Genomic DNA, 20,983 nt, shown 5'->3' with positions numbered 1-20,983 from the left:
TTAAAGGAGTGTGCTGGAGGACACAAGAGATAAATGCTTTCCATAATGAAGATTTTCCACTCTAGAAGGGATCCCAAGGTATTCTTTCCTTGCTATATGGGCCACAGCCTGGGGAAAAACCTTCTGGTATACACAAAAAAGCTATAATAGTATATATTTTTACAATACTATATAGTATTTCTTTAAGCCAAGCATCCATTTTCTTTGAAGAGGAAGTGTGCTTCTGGTTGTGATGTGCACAATCAAGTTTTACAACAAAACCCAACAGTATCAAAGTACACCTTTCCATTATATATATATATATATATACACACACACACACACACACACACACAGTTGTTCTGATACAAACATGGTAAATCAAATTTAAACAGAAAATTGCTTAATTCTGAAAACCGCTAAAGCAAAACTGGTCACCTTTTAGTCATTAAATGGATCTAACTTATGTAATAAACCCACATTATAAGCTTCAAGTGACTGCTGCAAAATTTCTGGCAGCATCTCAGAATGCCACTTAATTGCTTGCACCTCCCTAGGAAAGAGCAATAAAATTTGTAAAGTGGTAAATCACCAAGACTCTTGTTCCAGGGAAATACATAGCCTTACCATGGGGGGGGGGGAGAGAATACAACTGGCTCTGTTTGGGGGGCGTGTGTTGGGATGTGTTTCTGACATGCAGAATGTTCTAGTTTGGTTCCTCATAAAAGTTGACAGCAGGGCTGAGTTAATGGCCTTAAAAAGCGAGACCAAACGAGAAACCCGAAGCAATAAAGGACTAATTTCTCCTCATGCGCCAGAAAATTAATGTTACCGTGGAAACCATGTACCACATGCCAGTCTTAAAGTGTACTTTTGATAAAAACGAGTCTAGTCTAATGAAAATAATCCTGTTGCATTTCCACAGCTCCAACTATAATCACTCCAATTTTGTTACAGTGGTACCTTGGTTCCCAAACGCTGAAAACCTGCAAGTGTTCCGGTTTTTGAACGTTTTTCGGAAGCTGGGTGTCTGACGCAGCTGTCAGCTATTGTTTCCGGGGCGCCTGCACCAATCAGAAGCCGTGCCTTGGTTTTCAAATATTTTGGAAGTCAAACAAACTTCCAGAACAGATTAAGTTTGGCACTTTTGTTTCTGCTGTTCATTTTGCGTTTTTGTTTTTGAGGCTTTTTCAATTAATTTGTTTTTGTGACTGTGTGGAACCCAGTTCAGCGATTGATTGATTGATTGATTGATTGATTGTGTGACTGCAGAAATGGATAAAAGCCCCCCATCCAAACAATGACTGTCATCAGTGCAGGTAAAGAAAAAAATGATTTTTTATTTTTATCATCTGCAATGCTGCCTTCTTTATTTTATAGAACAGTACCTTGATTATTGCTTTCATTTTATGGAAATGGTCTTGTTAGATAGTAAAATTCATGTTAAATGGCTGTTTCAGGGGAGTGTTTTTAAAAATCTGGAACAGATTAATTTGTTTTGCATTACTTTCTATGGGAAAGTGTGCCTTGGTTTTGGAACGCCTTGGTTTTGGAACGGACTTCTGGAATGGATGAAGTTTGAGAACCAAGGTACAGAGATTCAGGGGATACTCAAACTTGCAAACACGGCGATCTTATTTTCAGTTCCTACTCCAGGATCGAATGAGCTCTCTTTTATATCACCGACGGAAAACTGCAACAGCCTGTTTCAATCCGTTTGTGTGTTTGAAACCATTAACCCCACAGAGCAGCTGTGATACTGTCAGGCTTTTAAAAATAAAAAATGCAGATATGAGTGGGAGTTAATAATGAAGATCAAAAAACAAGAACCAAACCAAACTGATTTCTTAGCCGAGTAATATAAGAACATAGGAAACAGGAGATCATGATACTGTCAAAAATTCCTCAGAGGTGGGCAACGGCAGAAGAAGCCTTCAAAGAAACTGTGAGGTTTCGTTTTCCTGTATGTTTAAAGATTCTGACTTCACTCAACCACTAAAAGAAGTTTGTAACGAGATCCTTGAAGGAAAAAGGGCACCTGAATCGTGGAAAGAAGCATATATTTCACTCATACCAAAGTCAGAGACTGAAAAGACCCAACTTAAGAACTACCGCCCAATATCATTGCTTAATGTGGATTACAAAATTTTTGCAGACATTTTGGCAAAAAGATTTAAAAGAGTGTTGATGGAGAAGATTCATAAGGACCAAGCAGGCTTTCTCCCTAAAAGACACCTAGCAGACAATGTAAGGAATGTAATAGACATTTTGGAAAAGTTAGAGGTGAATATAAACACTAAAGCAGTACTGATCTTTGTGGACGCGGAGAAAGCCTTTGATAATATTTCTTGGAGTTTTATGATGAAGAATCTTCATGGGATGGGGGTAGGCCAAGGTTTTGAGAATGGTATGGCTGCAATATATTCCAAACAAAAAGCTAAACTGATTGTAAACAATGTAGTGACTGAGGAACTTAAGATAGAAAAAGGAACACGACAGGGGTGCCCAATTTCCCCATTACTTTTTATTTCAGTTCTGGAGGTGTTGCTGAACATGATAAGAAATGACCAGCAGGTTAAAGGAGTGCAGGTCGGAGCTAAACATTACAAGTTAAGAGCGTTTGCAGATGACCTAGTATTGACTTTGCAAGAGCCAAACACTAGTACGAAAAAGGTTTTAGAAATAATACAACAGTTTGGCCAGGTAGCTGGATTTAAGTTGAATAAACAAAAAACCAAAGTTTTAGGGGAAAACTTAACAGATATGGAAAAGGAGAAATTCCAAGAGGAGACAGGGTTGACAGTGGTCAAGAAGGTGAAATACCTAGGGGTTTACTTAACATCTAAAAATGTGAATTTGTATAAGGACAATTATGAAAAATGTTGGTCAGAAATTAAAAAAGATCTAGAAATATGGTCAAATTTGAAATTGTCAATGTTAGGCCGAATCGCAGTGATTAAAATGAATGTACTGCCTAGAATGCTATTTCTGTTTCAGACCTTGCAGATTCTTGACAAGATGGAATGCTTCAAGAGGTGGCAGAAAGACATTTCGAAATTTGTCTGGCAGGGCAAAAAGCCCAGAATTAAATTTAAAATATTGACAGATGCTAAAGAAAGAGGGGGTTTTGCCCTGCCGGACTTAAAATTGTACTATGAGGCAGCAGCTTTCTGCTGGCTGAAAGAATGGATGCTCCTCGAGAACACGGACATTTTGGATCTGGAAGGTTTTAATAATGCTTTTGGTTGGCATGCATATCTATGGTATGACAAAGTTAACAGTGCCTTTAAAAATCACATTGTCAGAAAAGCATTATTTAATGTTTGGATAAGATATAAAGATCTATTGGAAAACAAAACCCCTAGATGGGTGTCACCAGTGGAGGCTAAAGCAGTGAAGAAACTCAATATGGAGGTCGGATGGCCGAAGTATTGGGAAATTTTAGAACAGGATGGAGATAAGTTCAAACTACAAAGTCATGAGAAACTGAAACATAAAGTACAAAATTGGTTTCAATATCGTCAAATAATGGAATTTTACAAACAGGACAGGAAAATTGGTTTCCAGGTGGAAAAATCAAAACTAGAAACCGAACTGTTAGAACCCAATACTAAGAATTTATCTAGAATGTATAACTTGTTGCTGAAATGGAGTACACAGGATGAAACAGTTAAATCGGCTATGATTAAGTGGGCACAGGATGTTGGACATAACATTATGTCAGCTGACTGGGAATGGTTATGGAACACCGGCATTAAATTTACGGCATGTAATGCCTTAAAGGAAAACATTATGAAAATGGTTTATAGGTGGTACATGACCCCAGTCAAGCTGGCAAAAATCTATCATTTGCCCGATAACAAATGTTGGAAGTGTAAAGAGACTGAAGGTACCTTCTACCACCTTTGGTGGACATGCCCGAAGATTAAGGCCTTCTGGGAAACGATCTATAACGAAATGAAAAAGGTACTTAAATGTACTTTTCCTAAAAAACCAGAGGCCTTTCTCTTGGGCATTGTCGGCCAATTGGTGACAAAGAAGGATAGAACTTTTTTTATGTACGCTACAACAGCAGCAAGAATACTCATCGCAAAGTATTGGAAGACACAAGATTTACCCACTTTGGAAGAATGGCAGATGAAAGTGATGGACTATATGACATTGGCCGAGATGACAGGCAGAATCCGTGACCAACGAAAAGAGACGGTGGAAGAAGAATGGAGAAAATTTAAAAGTTATCTTAAGGACTACTATAAACTTAATGAATGTTAAAATGTTGTGGTTTTCAGAAACAAAGGGGTACAGTGATATAAGGTCAGAACACAAAGAGGACTAAGATGACAGAGGTTGGAAAGTAACAATTGGGAGTTGCTATGAGATTATGGACATTGGGATGCAGAAAGGGGGGGTATGGGGAAGTCCAAGAAAAGAGGTTTATGAAAATATGTTTGAAACTATACGTGTATGTTTGTCTTTTTAAGTGTTTGTTTGTTTTTTAAAAAACTCTGTAAAACCAATAAAAATTTTATAAAAAAAAAAAAAAGATTCTGACTTCAACGATGCTTCCAGTCTATTGACTTGGGGAAGAGGTGAGGAGAGCCGCTTTCTAGCCCCTGACGGGAGGCTGTGGGGCTCACAGAGATCCAGGATCCATCCCTTTCTGTGCTGGACACGTCTCCTAGGGCAGCCCTTGGGAAAGGAAGGGGCTGTAGCTGGGGGGCAGAAGACAAGCTTTGCACGCGGAAGAAGATGCCTGTTTCTTGTGAAAAATATCTTCAGGCTGGTAGAGATCTGAGCCTGAGATCCTGGGGAGCTCCTGGAGGTCAGAGCAGATCCTGCGCTCACTGAATGGCACTAGGTTCAAACATATGTCTAAATTATAAGTAGGGATGGGCAAAATCTGTCCATTTCAGTTTTCCTATGTTTCTCATTTTCCAATCTAAAGTTCACTTCTCCACAATTCCACATAGCTTGCCATTTTTAAAAGGAGTGAAAATTCACAAGCATTTCTTCTTTGTAAGCAATTTTGCCTCCTATATAAATTTTTGCAAGGCAGTTTTCAAGAATATAATGCATTTATGTATGTTGTTTTCCACTAATGGACACTTTATGGCAGTACATGCATTTCTGTGCATATTATTTGCCTGGCAAACTGCACTGCAGAATTGGGGGAAATGGCGTAATGGTTAGAGTGTGGGACTAGGGCCTGGGAGAGAGCAGGGTTCGAAACCCCACTTAGCTACAAAAGTCACTGGGTGACCTTGGAGTCAGTCACCATCTCTTCGCCTAATACACCTCACAGGGTTGTTGTGAGGCTGAACTGGGGAGTAGGAGAACCACGCACACCATTTTGAGCTCCTTGGAAGATAAAGGTGGTCTATAAATGTAATACATAAATGAAAAATAAAAGAGGTCTGAGTTTTGGTTTGTGTATTGTACCGGGAACTACACATTAGGAAGGCTCACATTTAGATGCAAACTAAACTTAATTTGGCTCCCATCTCTAATTATAACAATAGTATGAACAAGACTGTAGGCAGGTGGACCAGTGCAAATATTTAGAATCGGGGTGCCAATATAACTGATTATTTGCTTCCAGAATTAAGCCACAAAGAGGAAGACACACATATCCAGAAAACATGGCCAACTAATACAACTGATCCTTTTTTACAATAATCATTTTGTCTTCTATCCCTTATCTAAGGATGCTTATTTAACATGTAATATTGTCTTCTTCCTGTACAGTGGTACCTCGGGTTAAGTACTTAATTCGTTCCGGAGGTCCATACTTAACCTGAAACTGTTCTTAACCTGAAGCACCACTTTAGCTAATGGGGCACAATTTCTGTTCTCATCCTGAAGGAAAGTTCTTAACCTGAAGCACTATTTCTGGGTTAGCAGAGTCTGTAACCTGAAGTGTATGTAACCTGAAGTGTATGTAACCTGAGGTACCACTGTATTCCTTCTGTAATCTTTTCTGTTTGGTTTCTCTTCGGTAAATTTGTGGTTTTGGCTTGTTGCAATGTCTGTTATAACGGAAAATTCAATAAAAATATTGTACACACACACACACACACACAGAGAGAGAGAGAGAGAGAGAGGGGGGGGGAATTGGGGTAGGCAGACTTTTAACAGGGCTTACCTTATCCTTAAAATCTATATGGTTCTGTAGTATTGCTCTGTGATATGTGGCCGTCCTCACAAAATCCTGCATCATGTTCTGTTGCTGGGATAAGCAGCCATAAAACTAAACAGGAAAAACAGGAACAAATATATAAAATTGTGCCCTTCCCCCCTTGCCTGCTGCACTTCACACAAGAAGGGCAAAGTCACGGCTGCAGAAACCAGCTCTGAGCAGGAAGTGCAGAAACACAGGGAAAGTAATGAATTTACCTCTTCTAGGTTTGTGATGCAATGGACCTCTACCTGAAAATATTGAGCTGCAGAGGATTCTTCGGTTCTCTGATTGAACACAGAGTGCTCCTTATTCCAATTCCTGCAGTTCTTCAGCACATTTGAAAACATGCTATATTCTGAAACAGAAACGGTGAATTTAATTAAATACAGAGGCCTGAGAGGCGGGCCACTCAAATTCACAGCAGGTTTTGCTAGGGTACCTGGGGGGGGGGGGAATGGTATTGGCTATGCAAAACTACAGCTGTTTATATTAAAGTAAACAGCATCATGCGAAATGGTAGGAAGTGGAAGGAAAGAAACTGAATGATCACTGAGCTGCTCTCTACCCTCTGCAAAACATAATGTAACATTCTGCTGAACTAAATGTGCAAAGGTAAAAAGGTAAAGGGACCCCTGACCATTAGGTCCAGTCATGGCCGACTCTGGGGTTGCGGCACTCATCTCACTTTATTGGCTGAGGGAGCCGGCGTACAGCTTCCGGGTCATGTGGCCAGCATGACTAAGCCGTTTCTGGCGAACCAGAGCAATGCACGGAAACGCCGTTTACCTTCCCGCCGGAGTGGTACCTATTTATCTATTTGCACTTTGACGTGCTTTCGAACTGGTAGGTTGGCAGGAGCAGGGACCGAGCAACGGGAGCTCACCCCGTTATGGGGATTCGAACCGCCAGCATTCTGATCGGCAAGTCCTAGGCTCTGTGGTTTAACCCACAGCGCCACCCGAGTCCCAATGTGCAAAGAGCAAGCCACAAATTATACTCTGTGCTCTTCTATCTGCCTGTTCCTTAAGACAGGTTAGCTCACTGGGCTGAAGTGCTCTTAAGGAAACCAGAGTTGCGACCGCCATTGATTTATGTGTCACTAGTACAGCTGGGGAATCCACCAAGATCAGCCTCCCCCCCCCCTCGCTCTGCAGCCTGACTCACCCGACCTGTGCAGCAGCCATGCAGCTCCTGCCAAATGAGATGTACTGTGGTGAAGGGGGCTGTGGTGGTGGAGGGGGGGGAATCTAAAAAATAGCATGGACCTGCATATAGAAGATGCATCCACTTGCTCTCTAGAAATCCTCCTCTGCTCTCTCAGCCACCCTTGCCACAGCCCAGGCTGGCATTTCTCTGGCGCCAACCCAATGCCCACAACACAGTAGCATAAAAGCAAGAGATCTGTGCTGCAAGATTCGACCCAGTCTTTCCGAAGCCAGTGTTGACACCAATCCTCTTGTTTTTCAACTGAACTGTGCTCGTCTCAAGATGGCAGCAAGTACCCCCTGTGAGCCGGCGGGCAAAATATTCCTTGGATGAGCTGCTCTAAATAGACGGCCATTGTTTGGGAAAGACAAGACGATATGCGCAAGACACACTGGCAGACGATTTTATGGCTTGCTTGGTGCGACTCAGATGCTGCACACATGTTCTTCGGGAAACAGAGACAACCATCTAGGATTTATAGCTGTCTAAATGGTGGAACGGAAGGAATGAGGAGAGCTCTGTCCTCTGCATGAATTCAGGGCAGGCATCCATTTGCCACCAGAAAGACGGGTGAAACGGGGGTCTGAAAATCTAAATCGGCATAACTCTCAAGTAATATGCAATGGCAAGTTTACAAATAGACTTCGTCCTAAACAATCAGAAGATTGTAGACCCTGCTATTCAAAGATGCCTTGTTCAACCAGAAGCTTAAACTGGGTCGAAGATGCAAAGCAGTTGAAGTCCAATCTCTGACTGGGGACTAAACTGGAAGCTCTGCACCCAAGGCCCTGTTGTCCAAGGCACTTGGACCCCAGAATCTTTGACTGCTGGGGAAAGTCTGCTGCCCAAAAGAGCAACCCTTAATATCTACCCTGCAATATCCAGGATATAAGAACATGATGCACCACTTTGCTGAAGCTAAGCAGATTCCGGCCTGGTCAGTGCAAGAATGGGAGACCCCCTGAGAACCCTCCTTCCCACTGCCTTGAGTCCCAGGACAGAAGAAGGAGGGCTATGAGGGACGGCTAAGGGAGCTGGGCATGTTTAGCCTGGAGAAGAGGAGGTTAAGGGGTGATATGATAGCCATGTTCAAATATATGAAAGGATGTCACATAGAGGAGGGAGAAAGGTTGTTTTCTGCTGCTCCAGAGAAGCGGACACAGAGCAATGGATCCAAACTACAAGAAAGAAGATTCCACCTAAACATTAGGAAGAACTTCCTGACAGTAAGAGCTGTTCGACAGTGGAATTTGCTTCCAAGGAGTGTGGTGGAGTCTCCTTCTTTGGAGGTCTTTAAGCAGAGGCTTGACAACCATATGTCAGGAGTGCTCTGATGGTGTTTCCTGCTTGGCAGGGGGTTGGACTCCGCTGCGCTCCGCTGCGCTCCACTGCGCTCCGCTGCGCTCCCCGGGTTTCAGGCTGCAGGCTGCTCTTCGCAAGCCTCGGGAGCCCGGCGGGAAGTCACGCCGGGCTCCCAAGGCTTGCGGATAGCTTCCTGAAGCCTGGAGAGCGAGAGGGGTCAGTGTGCACCGACCCCTCCTGCTCTCCAGGCTTCAGCGAAAGCCTGCATTCGCCCCATAGGACGCACACACATTTCCCCTTCATTTTTGGAGGTGGAAAAGTGCGTCCTATAGGGCAAAAAATACGGTAACTAACAAATCATGTTTGAGCCTTCCTATTCATGCAAGTGGCAGCCAATTAAGTCAAATGGGGGCCTGGAAATTCAAAAACATGGGCCCATAGACATTACAAGAAACTCACAGCAGCTGCTTTAGACAGAAGGCACATGTTTCTTGTGATTTTAAGTTTTGTCTGAAACATCTTCAAGTTGTCAAAAAAACATTTTGATCTTGATACCTATACTCTATAGCCTGACATCTGAGAATGTCTGACACCCTTGGGTATTCTTAAAAAGCAACATATATTCAAAACAATGTTGCCCAGTTGTTTGGTTCCAACACAGTATGATGGTGTAAAACTTTGAAACAGCTTTGAAGGAATTTGCCACCATTACGGAGAAGCATGACACCCTTTCTGTTAAACCCTCCACAGAGCAGCAGATGTCAAAGGCTGTCCAATGTGCAAAATATTTCAGACATAGAGGCAAACAAGGAAAGCCTACAGTGAGATGTTGCAGGACACGGGTGGCACTGTGGTCTAAACCACTGAGCCTCTTGGGCTTGCTGATCAAAAGGTCGGCAGTTCGAATCCCCGTGACGGGGTGAGCTCCCATTGCTCAGTCCTAGCTCCTGCCAGCCTAGCAGTTCAAAAGCAAGCCAGTGCAAGTAGATAAATAGGTACCACTGTGGTGGGAAGGTAAACGGCATTTCCGTGCGCTCTGGATCTGTCACGGTGTCCCACTGCGCCAGAAGTGGTTTAGTCATGCTGGACACATGACCTGGAAAGCTGTCTGTGGACAAATGCTGGCCTGAAAGCGAGATGAGCTCCCACAACCCCATAGTTGCCTTTGACTGGACCTAACCATCCAGGGGTCCTTTACCTTTTACCATTCTCCCCAAACTAAATGTGTGTAGAATATTTAAACTATACCAAACTGTGTTTTTTTCAATTTTCCCAAAAACAACCGGCTTTGGGGAAAAACGGGGGGGGGGGGGTATTTTTCTGCTTTCCCCCCAGGCCTTGCCATCTCTAGTTGTAGTTCTGCAAGCCTTGGACTGTTGATCTTCAGGGTCTCTTCCAACTCTACAACTCTATAGTTCTATGAACTTGGAGGGACACGGGTGGCGCTGTGAGTTAAACCACAGAACCTAGGACTTGCCGATCAGAAGGTCAGTGGTTCGAATCCCTGTGACAGGGTGAGCTCCCGTTGCTCGGTCCCTGCTCCTGCCAACCTAGCAGTTCAAAAGCACGTCAAAGTGCAAGTAGATAGGTACCACTCCAGTGGGAAGGTAAACGGCGTTTCCGTGCGCTGCTCTGGTTTGCCAGAAGTGGCTTAGTCATGCTGGCCACATGACCCGGAAGCTGTACGTCGGCTCCCTCGGCCAATAAAGCGAGATGAGCGCCACAACCCCAGAGTTGGCCACAACTGGACCTACTGGTCAGGGGTCCCTTTACCTTTATGAACTCGGAGCATGCAAAATAGTGTACAAGAAAGTGCACCCAAGTTACTGGTTTAGGGGGGTGGAAGTGTACAGAGAGGGGGAGAAACCTTGAGACATGTACAGAACTATGAATGCCACCAATTACTTACCAGAATGGGACCTGAATTGAAGTAAGGCATTGTTATAGCCAAGCGATATCAAGATTGATTCTTTTCCCACACGGCAATATTCGGTATCTTTGTTGACCAAGCATTTAAACACACAAACACCATCAGCTGCAGGGAGGGGAAAAACATGTTAGCGCTTATTAAAAAAACACAGACAGGTGCATATATATGTGTATATTACTAGCGGATGATCCGCAGCTTGCCTTAGTGGATGGCATTTTTAATTCAGATATATTTCTCATTATTTATCTGCCCCCTTTTTTTAAATTAATGCCAACAGCTCTATCTTTACCTAAGGTTAAACCACAGAGCCTAGGACTTGCCGATCAGAAGGTCGGCGGTTCGAATCCTCACGACGGGGTGAGCTCCCGTTGCTCGGTCCCTGCTCCTGCCAACCTAGCACGTCGAAAGCACCTCAAAATGCAAGTAGATAAATAGGTACCACTCCGGCAGGAAGGTAAACAGCATTTCTGTGTGCTGCTCTGGTTTCTGTGTCCCGTTGTGCCAGAAGTGGTTTAGTCCTGCTGGCCACATGATCTGGAAAAACTGTGGACAAAAGCTGGCTGCCTCGGCCTGAAAGCGAGATGAGCGCCGCAACCCCAGAGTCGTCTGCGACTGGACTTAACTGTCAGGGGTCCTTTACCTTTTAGGTAAAGGTAAAGGGACCCCTGGCCATTAGTTCCCATCACGGACGACTCTGGGGTCGCGGCGCTCATCTCGCTTTATTGGCCGAGGGAGCCGGCGTACACCTTGCGGGTCATGTGGCCAGCATGACTAAGCCGCTTCTGGCAAACCAGAGCAGCACACGGATACGCCGTTTACCTTCCCGCTGGAGTGGTACCTATTTATCTACTTGCACTTTGACATGCTTTTGAACTGCTCGGTTGGCAGGAGCAGGGACCGAGCAATGGGAGCTCATCCTGTCGCAGGGATTCAAACTGCTGACCTTCTGATAGGCAAGTCCTAGGCTCTGTGGTTTAACCCACAGCGCCACCTGCATCCCTTAGCGCCACCTGCATCCCTCTTTCTGAAGTACATTCCCCCCAAATGAGAAAAATGTTTCTTTAAGCATCTTTAGATGTGGAGGCCCATTCAAAGAAGCAGTCTCCCCTGCGCACGGCAAGGTGGTACAACTGCACGGAGCGTGTTTGTGTAGCATTTTCTGAGGAAATAATCACAGGCGTGGGAATAAGGAGACAGACTGTTCAGATCTGGGCTGAACCAAGCGAGGACGTTCTTTGAATCAGGCAAATGACATGACATTCTTGTCTTCAATTCTCTGCCACAAAAGGGAGAATCAAACATCAAGGTGAAGCACAGGACTGAACTGGTGTAATGGCACATCAGAAAACCCTGGGCATCGTTGCAAAGAAGCGACCTTCTCGAAAAGCACACAATTCCCTCAAAATGTAGATGAAGTTAACATTCCTGATCTGCTGTATTTCTTCTGCCTGATGGAGAAACATTCTCTCTGAATTCCATCCAAACTCAGAGCAACCACACCAATAATTTTTCCATTAGGAGAAACACGCCATACGAAACTCCTTCATTAGTTTCTGCAAGTGGAGCCAATGTGATTCCTTCTCTTTGTAATTCGTAATTCTTTGACACATCATTACGGTCTTCAGACAAAAACATCTTGGAGATCCCGGGCCACAGAGAGGTTAGGCTGGCCTCAACCAGAGCCAGGGCTTTTTCGGCTGTGGCTCCGATCTGGTGGAACGTTCTGCCACAAGAGACTAGGGCCCTGTGGGACTTGACATCTTTCCGCAGGGCCTGCAAGACAGAGCTGTTCCACCAGGCCTTTGGCAAGGGCACAACCTGACCCCCTCCTTTGGCCATCCTCACAGAGCCCAATGGTTGCCATTAATTTGATTTGAACTGATTTTATAATGAAATGATTTTAGAATGTTGTATCATTTTACTGTTGTTAGCCGCTCTGAGCCCGGCTTCAGCTGGGGAGGGCGGGATATAAATAAATTATTATTATTAATATTATTATTACTACTACTACTACAGCTGTTTTAATCCTTCATGGCACATCATGAGAAATGTCTAATCTGAAACACGGTCATCTAACTGCTTGCAATCTAGGCTGTTCTTCCCCCTGGTACTTTTCTAAGAATAAAACTGCCATTTGTTGCCCTGCAGTTCATTTACTCCTTTCTTCCATCAACATGGAGCTGCTGCTCCAGAATAGTGTAAAAGTTTCTGCCTCCCCCCAACCACCAGGAGAAGGAACAACTTCTTCAAAAAAGAAGCTCAACGTTGCACTCCTGATTTGGTCTTCATGGGACAATAATACTACAAGACATAATTCACAGGTCTTTTTCTCAGTCTTGCTTAGTGAATGCATATGGTCATAAAATCTGCTGATATTTTATCACCACTATAATAAAATAATGATATAAAAAAGCAGAGACATCACCTTACCAACAAAGGTCCGTATAGTTAAAGCTATGGTTTTCCCAGTAGTGATGTATGGAAGTGAGAGCTGGACCATAAAGAAGGCTGATCACCGAAGAATTGATGCTTTTGAATTATGGCGCTGGAGGAGACTCTTGAGAGTCCCATGGGCTGCAAGAAGATCAAACCTCTCCATTCTTAATGAAATCAGCCTGAGTGCTCACTGGAAGGACAGATCATGAAGCTGAGGCTCCAATACTGTGGCCACCTCATGAAAAGAGAAGACTCCCTGGAAAAGACCCTGATGTTGGGAAAGATGGAGGGCACAAGGAGAAGGGGATGACAGAAGACGAGATGGTTGGACAGTGTTCTCGAAGCTACCAGCATGAGTTTGACCAAACTGCGGGAGGCAGTGGAAGACAGGAGTGCCTGGCGTGCTCTGGTCCATGGGATCACGAAGAGTCGGACACGACTAAACGACTAAACAACAACATAATAAAAGGGGCGGAGACATAATAGCTATAACTATCTGCAAATGGTTTTACAAGATGCAAAGCTAGCACGTAGTTTGAGACCCACAGATGCAAGCCATCTTGTTGCTTACTTATTTTTGGCAGAAAGAAGAAGATATATGTTTAGCTCACCATGCAAAAACTATTTTTCCTATTCTATAGGAAAAGAACTGTCATAGTTGAATGCTAGAATATATAATTAACTTGTCTGAATATCCACTAATTTACCAGGCGCACAAAAGCAGGGGGGACAAAAGGAGTTTTTGCACAAAAGTGACATCTGATTAAGACACTAATATTTTGCATAGCTGCTGTCAAACTGTCTGTCTGGATTCAAAATCTATTAGAGCTTTGATATCCTGTTCAAATGCTACAGAAAACCAGAGATTTCTGTGTGGGTGGTTAGGCTGCAGAAAAGGAGCCTCACTCATTGATCAAGAGAGCAGCCCTATAGAAATAGGTTACAACTAACCTAAGAGAACGATGAGATGGCGAGCACCAAGATCTATAAGTGTCGACTGTGTTAGAAACTCCTATCTATAAGCTAAGTGCCAAATGGCTCCTTAAACCAGGGTTACAGTTGCCAAAACGGAATATCTAGTTGCCATCTTGGGACCAGACGGCTCAAAAGTTGTATTTTTCAATGTGACTTTTTAGTTCCTGAAATTCATTATGATTGTGAGAAAATATGAGAGTTGGAATTCTACAGGATGTGTTGCTGGGATGTGACAACAGTCCAGATCCATGGATCCCCAGGCACGCACCTCAGGTGCAATCCTGGCGCCTGGGCATCTTCCCTTGCTTGCAAGTGGACAATAAAAAGGTAAAGGGACCCCTGACCATTAGGTCCAGTCGTGGCCAACTCTGGGGTTGTGGCACTCATCTCACTTTATTGGCTGAGGGAGCCAGCGTACAGCTTCCGGGTCATGTGGCCCGCATGACTAAGCCGCTTCTGGCAAACCAGAGCAGTGCACGGAAACGCCGTTTACCTTCCCGCTAGAGTGGTGCCTATTTATCTACTTGCACTTTGAAGTGCTTTTGAACTGCTAGGTTGGCGGGAGCAGGGACCGAGCAACGGGAGCTCACCCCATCGCGGGGATTCGAATTACCAACCTTCTGATCAGCAAGTCCTAGGCTCTGTGGTTTAACCCACAGCGCAATAGCCAGGTACACAATGCTCCTGGCGCCTGGTGAATTTCAAACACTGCTGGACAAGACAGAATGCGATTTTGTAGTTTGTTTTTTCTCTGTGCTGCACGGTATAATATGCCGTGTTAGATAGCAGCTGAATCTACCCAGATTGGGTCTCTGATCTGAACTGCCAAACCTGATTACAAAGCAAGTATTGGATCTGCCAATCACTCATCAAAGCGGTGGGCAGGGTTTGCAACCTGGTGCGAGTTTCCTGGGTTTGCTTGCTGGCCATTGCTCTGCCCCCTCTCCCCCTAGCCAATTGGATGCTGGCTGGGGGGCGGAATGAAGGCCAGGTAGGGCAGGCTCCAGCCAACCATCTCTCCAGCTGGTCTTTGGAGCCAATGCTTCTGCTGTTGACATGCTACTGCCAACCCCACCTGCGAACACATTAGCTGAATGTGAATATCTAACTGCATCTGTAACATTGGCTCAAGCTACACAAGCCTGGCTGGTGGATGTCAGGTGCCAATGGGGAAGAACTCCAGCAGTGTCTGGGCTGAAAGGAGCGCTGTGGCGAAGACTGAAAGAAATTTAAAGACTATTTAAAGAAATACTGTAAAATTAATGAATGTTAGAAGGATGTTGGATAGAAACTAAGTGGTTTCCAGCTGTAATGCTTTAGGAGACATGAAAAAAAAGGATTATAAATGGGTAAAAGTTTAATGGTAAGGATTTGCTGAATTAACAAACTGAACTGGAATACAAAGAAGGGAGGTATGAGGAGGTCGGAGGAAATAAGTGTATGGAAGTTATGTTATTGAAAATTAATGTGTGTTTTTAATTGTCTATTATTTTGTATGTTTATTTTTTATTTTTTCTTATATCCTAAAAACTTTCAATAAATATCTTTTAAAAAAAAAAAGGAGCGCTGTGGCGTGCCGTCAGAGTCGCACATGTTAACCTTTGCATGAAGGCATAACCCCAATAAATAAGTAGAGCTTCTTTTCCTCCCAAAGGAGCTTTCATTTACAGGAGAAAACTGGCAGAAGCCTTTTAGCGTAAGAGCTACGGACCATGTCTGGCGGGAGACTGGAAATCATTACAAGGCTGGGGTGGGGAGTAATAAACTCGACAGAGAGGCCCCCAGGTGCCACCTGCTTCCTGCCGCACAGTGTCGGACGACCAAGATTAAAAGAAAGCAATGAATATGCATTGCTGGTTTTAAAGTTAAATATTGATCAGGCAAAAAAAGAAGAATGATTTGAAGAAAAGGGGAAGGTGGAATTTTAGAACAGGAACACAGCTCTGCTTCAGATGGTTCAATGAATAATCCATCTGCTCTGCACCAGGCCTCATCTGCACCGATAGCAAAAGAAAATATAAGTAAGAGCCGCCTGAGTCTCAAGGTAAGGCCACCAGAACAGCACCCTGACAGCAAAGCTTGCCCGTTTTATTAGCTTTACCAGATTCAAACACAAAAGTAGCTTAAAACAAATATTTCAATGTGCAATGGGATCATTTGCAATACCTTAATATCCTTCACTGCAAATGGCATATATTAATGGGGGGATGTTGTTCTGCTACACGCATAGAAGCACTGATAAATATTTGCCAAATAGGCTAAAATGGATAAGCACGCTTGTGTGTCAGTGATCTATGCTGCAAATTTAGTAATTAGAAAATCGGGGGGATATTTGCAGCCACAGAGTACAAAAATTGAGAATATGTATCAGCAACAACAGTGCTCAGTTTCCTTACAGGAGGCTTAGAAGACACACAACCCACAGCTTCATTTTCTAAAAATTGAAGTTGACACTTTTTTTATTAATACTAAATGCTGGTGTTTGCGTGTAATAAAAACCTTAATGGAAAACTCCTGAGGAACAAGTTGTGCCTAACTTTGCTTTCACAGCTCAATGATATTTGAAATGAAAACTCTTTATCCCTTTGCTGAAAGTCTGTCTAGACTGTGCTTGTTTACTTGAAAAACAGATTTATCTGCAAGATCTATACTTCCATACACATGTCTCCATTTTATTTTCCAAGAGGAACCGGTTATTTCTCTTACTCTCCTCTGGGTTCCATGTATTAAGATGTCAGGTGTGCTATAGCAGACTTAACTGTGGTTAAACAAATACCATATGCACATGGGCAACAAAAGAGAACAAAAATTTCAGCCAGACATAGCAAACCCCCAAGTCAGATATATCACAAACTGCAAGAACTGTAGCTTTCAAAAACGTATTTGTCTGTTTAACTTTTTGTTCATTTTATATATCCACAACAAACACAATGGGATAAACAGACGAATTTACCATCACCAGAATAAAAAGCTTAACACATATACATTATATTCTACGACTTCTTTACTTCTCTCTCTCTTACATTTTTTTCCTTCCTTACAACGCATTTTAAAAATGGGAGAAAATCTAAAATGAGGCATAATGGCAAAGAAAATTATTCAAACCTTTTAAAAAATAAGAAAGAGATTGGATAGAGGCAAACAAGTACCCAGTACTTGTCATGGAATGTGGGACTCATATCTGAAGTTAGCACAGTGGTACCTTGGGTTAAGTACTTAATTCATTCCGGAGGTCCGTTCTTAACCTGAAACTGTTCTTAACCTGAAGCACCACTTTAGCTAATGGGGCCTCCTGCTGCTGCCGTGCCGCCGGAGTCCGATTTCTGTTCTCCTCCTGAAGCAAAGTTCTTAACCTGAAGCACTATTTCTGGGTTAGCGGTGTCTGTAACCTGAAGCGTATGTAACCTGAAGCGTATGTAACCCGAGGTAGTACTGTAGTGGCAAAAGACACACACCTAAGTGGCAAAAGACACACACCTAAAGAAATCAGTTTGTCTGATGTTCTTGAAATAATTGTTGTCAGCCAGTAAGGTAGGGATCATAGTGCTCTAATAACCCTGAGATAACTGGAGACATGCTTAGCCTTGTAAAAAGAGAATTGCAAGGGGTCACCAACATTGGCCTCTCCAGATATTGGACTGCCACTTCCATCATCCCTGACCATGGGCCAAGGGGGGGGGGAGATATTGAGGGCTTGCTATTTGAGATTGTTATTGGGACATTACTGATGTATTTTTATGCCACTTGTAAGCCACATTGAAAGGATGTGTGTCCTGGAAGGCAGAATACTGTATAAATAAGTTAAATAAATGTGTGCCTTTAAAAATAATGTTCTATTTGCATCCACAACTCTCTCTCTCTCTCTCTCTCTCTCTCTGTGTGTGTGTGTGTGTGTGTGTGTGTGTTGGGGGCTTTTAGAAGGAAAGGATTAACCACCGCAGCCTGGCCCAATCGGAATTGCCATGCCCAACAATCACTGGGTATATTTTTAAAAGAATTAAGACTAGATCAAGTATTTGCATATCTCCTAGTTTGACCCCATACTGTACATCTTGAAATGAACCTTAAATATGTATCCAGTTTGTGTCACTGGCTGCTTCTTCCCCTAGTTTCCACAATAACATTCTGACAAACAATACAAAAAGAAGCAGCAAATTTGTAACACTCTCCACTGGTGGTGTTTTAATGATTGAAAGCTTCTGCCCAGAGAAAACAGTGGACTGATTTGCCAGACACAACTGGTGTTTGTGGTATGATACAATTATATTAGATTAGCATGATTTTGACATGCACTTCTACTCTGTGGTTACACATCAAATCCCTACTTTCCTTTAGGCATATTTTGCAAGAAAGCGTGTGAAAGGAGCTCTCCAAAAATAGGAAACAGCGACAGGAAGAGCACATCTTGCTGCAAAAATCTGAAGACACCACAGCTCTTGCTTACAAAGGAATATGATGAAGCTGTTTCATGCAGGAAAATAAATGCTAAAATGCGGCACAACAGCAGGGCAAGTTTGGCATGGTTCTGCAGTGAAAAACTAGCAGCTCGTATGGAAGCAGCAAGAAAAAGCTGCAGGACAAAAGATTTCCAGTATAGGAGAGACAAAGTTCTATCATCCAGATTTTCATATTATGTTTTCTTTCTCCTGTGATCCAATTTAGGTTAGGAGGATGAACATTTTAGATGAGCTGTAGTCAATGCTAGTCCTACTCAGAGTCGATCCACTAAAAAGACTTACTGTAGGTCCACTGATTTCAGTGGGTCTACTCTTGAGTAGGGACGCGGGTGGCGCTGTGGGTTAAACCACAGAGCCTAGGACTTGCTGATCAGAAGGTCGGCGGTTTGAATCCCCGCGACGGGGTGAGCTCCCATTGCTCGGTCCCTGCTCCTGCCAACCTAGCAGTTCGAAAGCACGTCAAAGTGCAAGTAGATAAATAGGTACCACTCTGGTGGGAAGGTAAATGGTGTTTCCATGCGCTGCTCTGGTTCGCCAGAAGCAGCTTAGTCATGCTGGCCACATGACCCGGAAGCTGTACGCTGGCTCCCTCGGCCAATAAAGCGAGATGAGTGCCGCAACCCCCGAGTCGGTCACAACTGGACCTAATGGTCAGGGGTCCCTTTACCTTTACCTTACTCTTGAGTAAAACCTAGTTGGCTACAAACTATGAGTTTTATGGCTGCTATCCCAGCATTACACAATTTACTGGGGAAAGTCTCACTGAATGCCATGTGGGGCTGATGTTCGAGGCAGATGTGCACAGAATTGCAGGACCTGGGAGTGAAGCCCACTGGACTCTGTTGAACTTCTCAGCCGGCACAAATAAGAGTATATTGCTATTCAAATTTTATGTAGGATCTGAAAGTGATCTTCCTTTATCTGATTTTGTCTACTTCTGTTCATCATTTTTTTCTTCTGAAAATATAAGGTTCTCAGCCAACATTAATATGTGCTCCAAAGACAGAAGCACATGGAATCTGTTGACCCTTACATTTATTTACTCTTAATTATGATATTAAAGATTAAAGCACGTTTATGCCCTTCAAGAGATTGTGATACTTTAAGACGAAGAAAATCTATTTTCTCCTACAATTCTTATATACCATTTGAAGAGGAAACTACATCCTTCCTGAAGTCTGACTAAATTCAACCACACATAGCTCTAAAATTGACTTTCTTTCACTGCAACAGATTCACAGCTCAGTTATGCAGATGCTGCTTCATTGACTTTAATCGGACAACACCTGGTTAAATGTAGCCAAGAGAAGGCGCTTTCTTGCCTAGGCCTGCAGTTCGCAGAGATCCTTCGCTGAGTTGCTCTGCAGTCTGCACTCAGACTGTCACTGCAGATGGTGACAGCAGTCACAAAATTAAAAGACGCCTGCTTCTTGGGAGAAAAGCAATGACAAACCTAGACAGCATCTTAAAAAGTAGAGACATCACCTTGCCAACAAAGGTCCGTATAGTTAAAGCTGTGGTTTTCCCAGTAGTGATGTATGGAAGTGAGAGCTGGACCATAAAGAAGGCTGATCGCCGAAGAATTGATGCTTTTGATTTATGGTGCTGGAGGAGACTCTTGAGAGTCCCATGGACTGCAAGAAGATCAAACCTCTCCATTCTTAAGGAAATCAGCCCTGAGTGCTCACTGGAAGGACAGATCCTGAAGCTGAGGCTCCAATACTTTGGCCATCTCATGAGAAGACTCCCTGGAAAAGACCCTGATGTTGGGAAAGATAGAGGGCACAAGAAGAAGGGGACGACAGAGGACGAGATGGTTGAACAGTGTTTGCGAAGCTACCAGCATGAGTTTGACCAAACTGCAGGAGGCAGTGGAAGACAGGAGTGCCTGGCATGCTCTGGTCCATGGGGTACCACGAAGAGTTGGACACGACTAAACGACTAAACAACAACAACTGCACTCATCCCTCAGGTGACACCAAAAGGAAGGGCCTTCTCTGCCCTGGGAGAAGTCAGGCAAGCAGCCACCCTGGACTGCTTTCGGGCACTTACTAAAGCCTTGTTTATGTGCTCATGCAATTGCTATGTTATCACCTAGCTCTTAACATTTGCATTTTCCTACTGTGGATTTCCCATTTTATTTGTTTTATTGCACTGAAAGGTGAGACTGGTGTCTACATAAATCCCTTATGGATGCAGTTGCCAGACAGAAACGTTTTGGTCCTCTCAGGCACGTAACTGCCTTGTGGGCTTTCTACTGGCACAAAATGAGCTGTTTTCAATGTTTTGTATCACTGGGGTTACTATTGTTTCCTTGGTATATGTTCTGAATCCAGCACATTATGAGCAGCCTAGACAACACAACAACACCGTGTAAAAATATAACAACTAACAGTAAACTGAGCGAGGCACCCATGGTTATTAATTGCATCCCGTCCCCAAATGAAAAGTCTGTTAATTGGTGGATACAAAGTATATTTTACACGGAGGAAAGCGATTCCCACCATTATTTCAGAGCAT

The 20,983-nt window shown here is 43.5% G+C and overlaps 1 protein-coding gene across 4 annotated transcripts in view; it reads right to left on the bottom strand.

Annotated features, from left to right (window-relative positions):
• LOC310697092 (histone-arginine methyltransferase CARM1-like) overlaps window positions 1-20,983 on the bottom strand; it is a gene marked incomplete at its 3' end in the record, with an annotated part of 61,802 nt that overhangs the window by 31,105 nt on the left and 9,714 nt on the right. For 2 of the 4 annotated variants that reach the window (XM_083483400.1, XM_083483401.1), the window contains exons 2-4: window positions 10,575-10,700; window positions 6,373-6,512; window positions 6,122-6,226 (exon numbers count right to left, since the gene is read on the bottom strand). In XM_083483400.1, coding sequence (XP_083339526.1) covers window positions 6,122-6,226; window positions 6,373-6,512; window positions 10,575-10,700 — 371 coding nt within the window. The remainder of the gene's footprint in view (window positions 1-6,121; window positions 6,227-6,372; window positions 6,513-10,574; window positions 10,701-20,983) is intronic. The other 2 variants (XM_083483402.1, XM_083483403.1) reach the window with 1 other exon arrangement.

The sequence above is a fragment of the Podarcis liolepis genome, assembly GCF_965112155.1.
Source record: "Podarcis liolepis genome assembly, chromosome: 17".
Classification (NCBI taxonomy): domain Eukaryota; kingdom Metazoa; phylum Chordata; class Lepidosauria; order Squamata; family Lacertidae; genus Podarcis; species Podarcis liolepis.
This window is presented reverse-complemented; position numbering and strand designations above follow the sequence as displayed.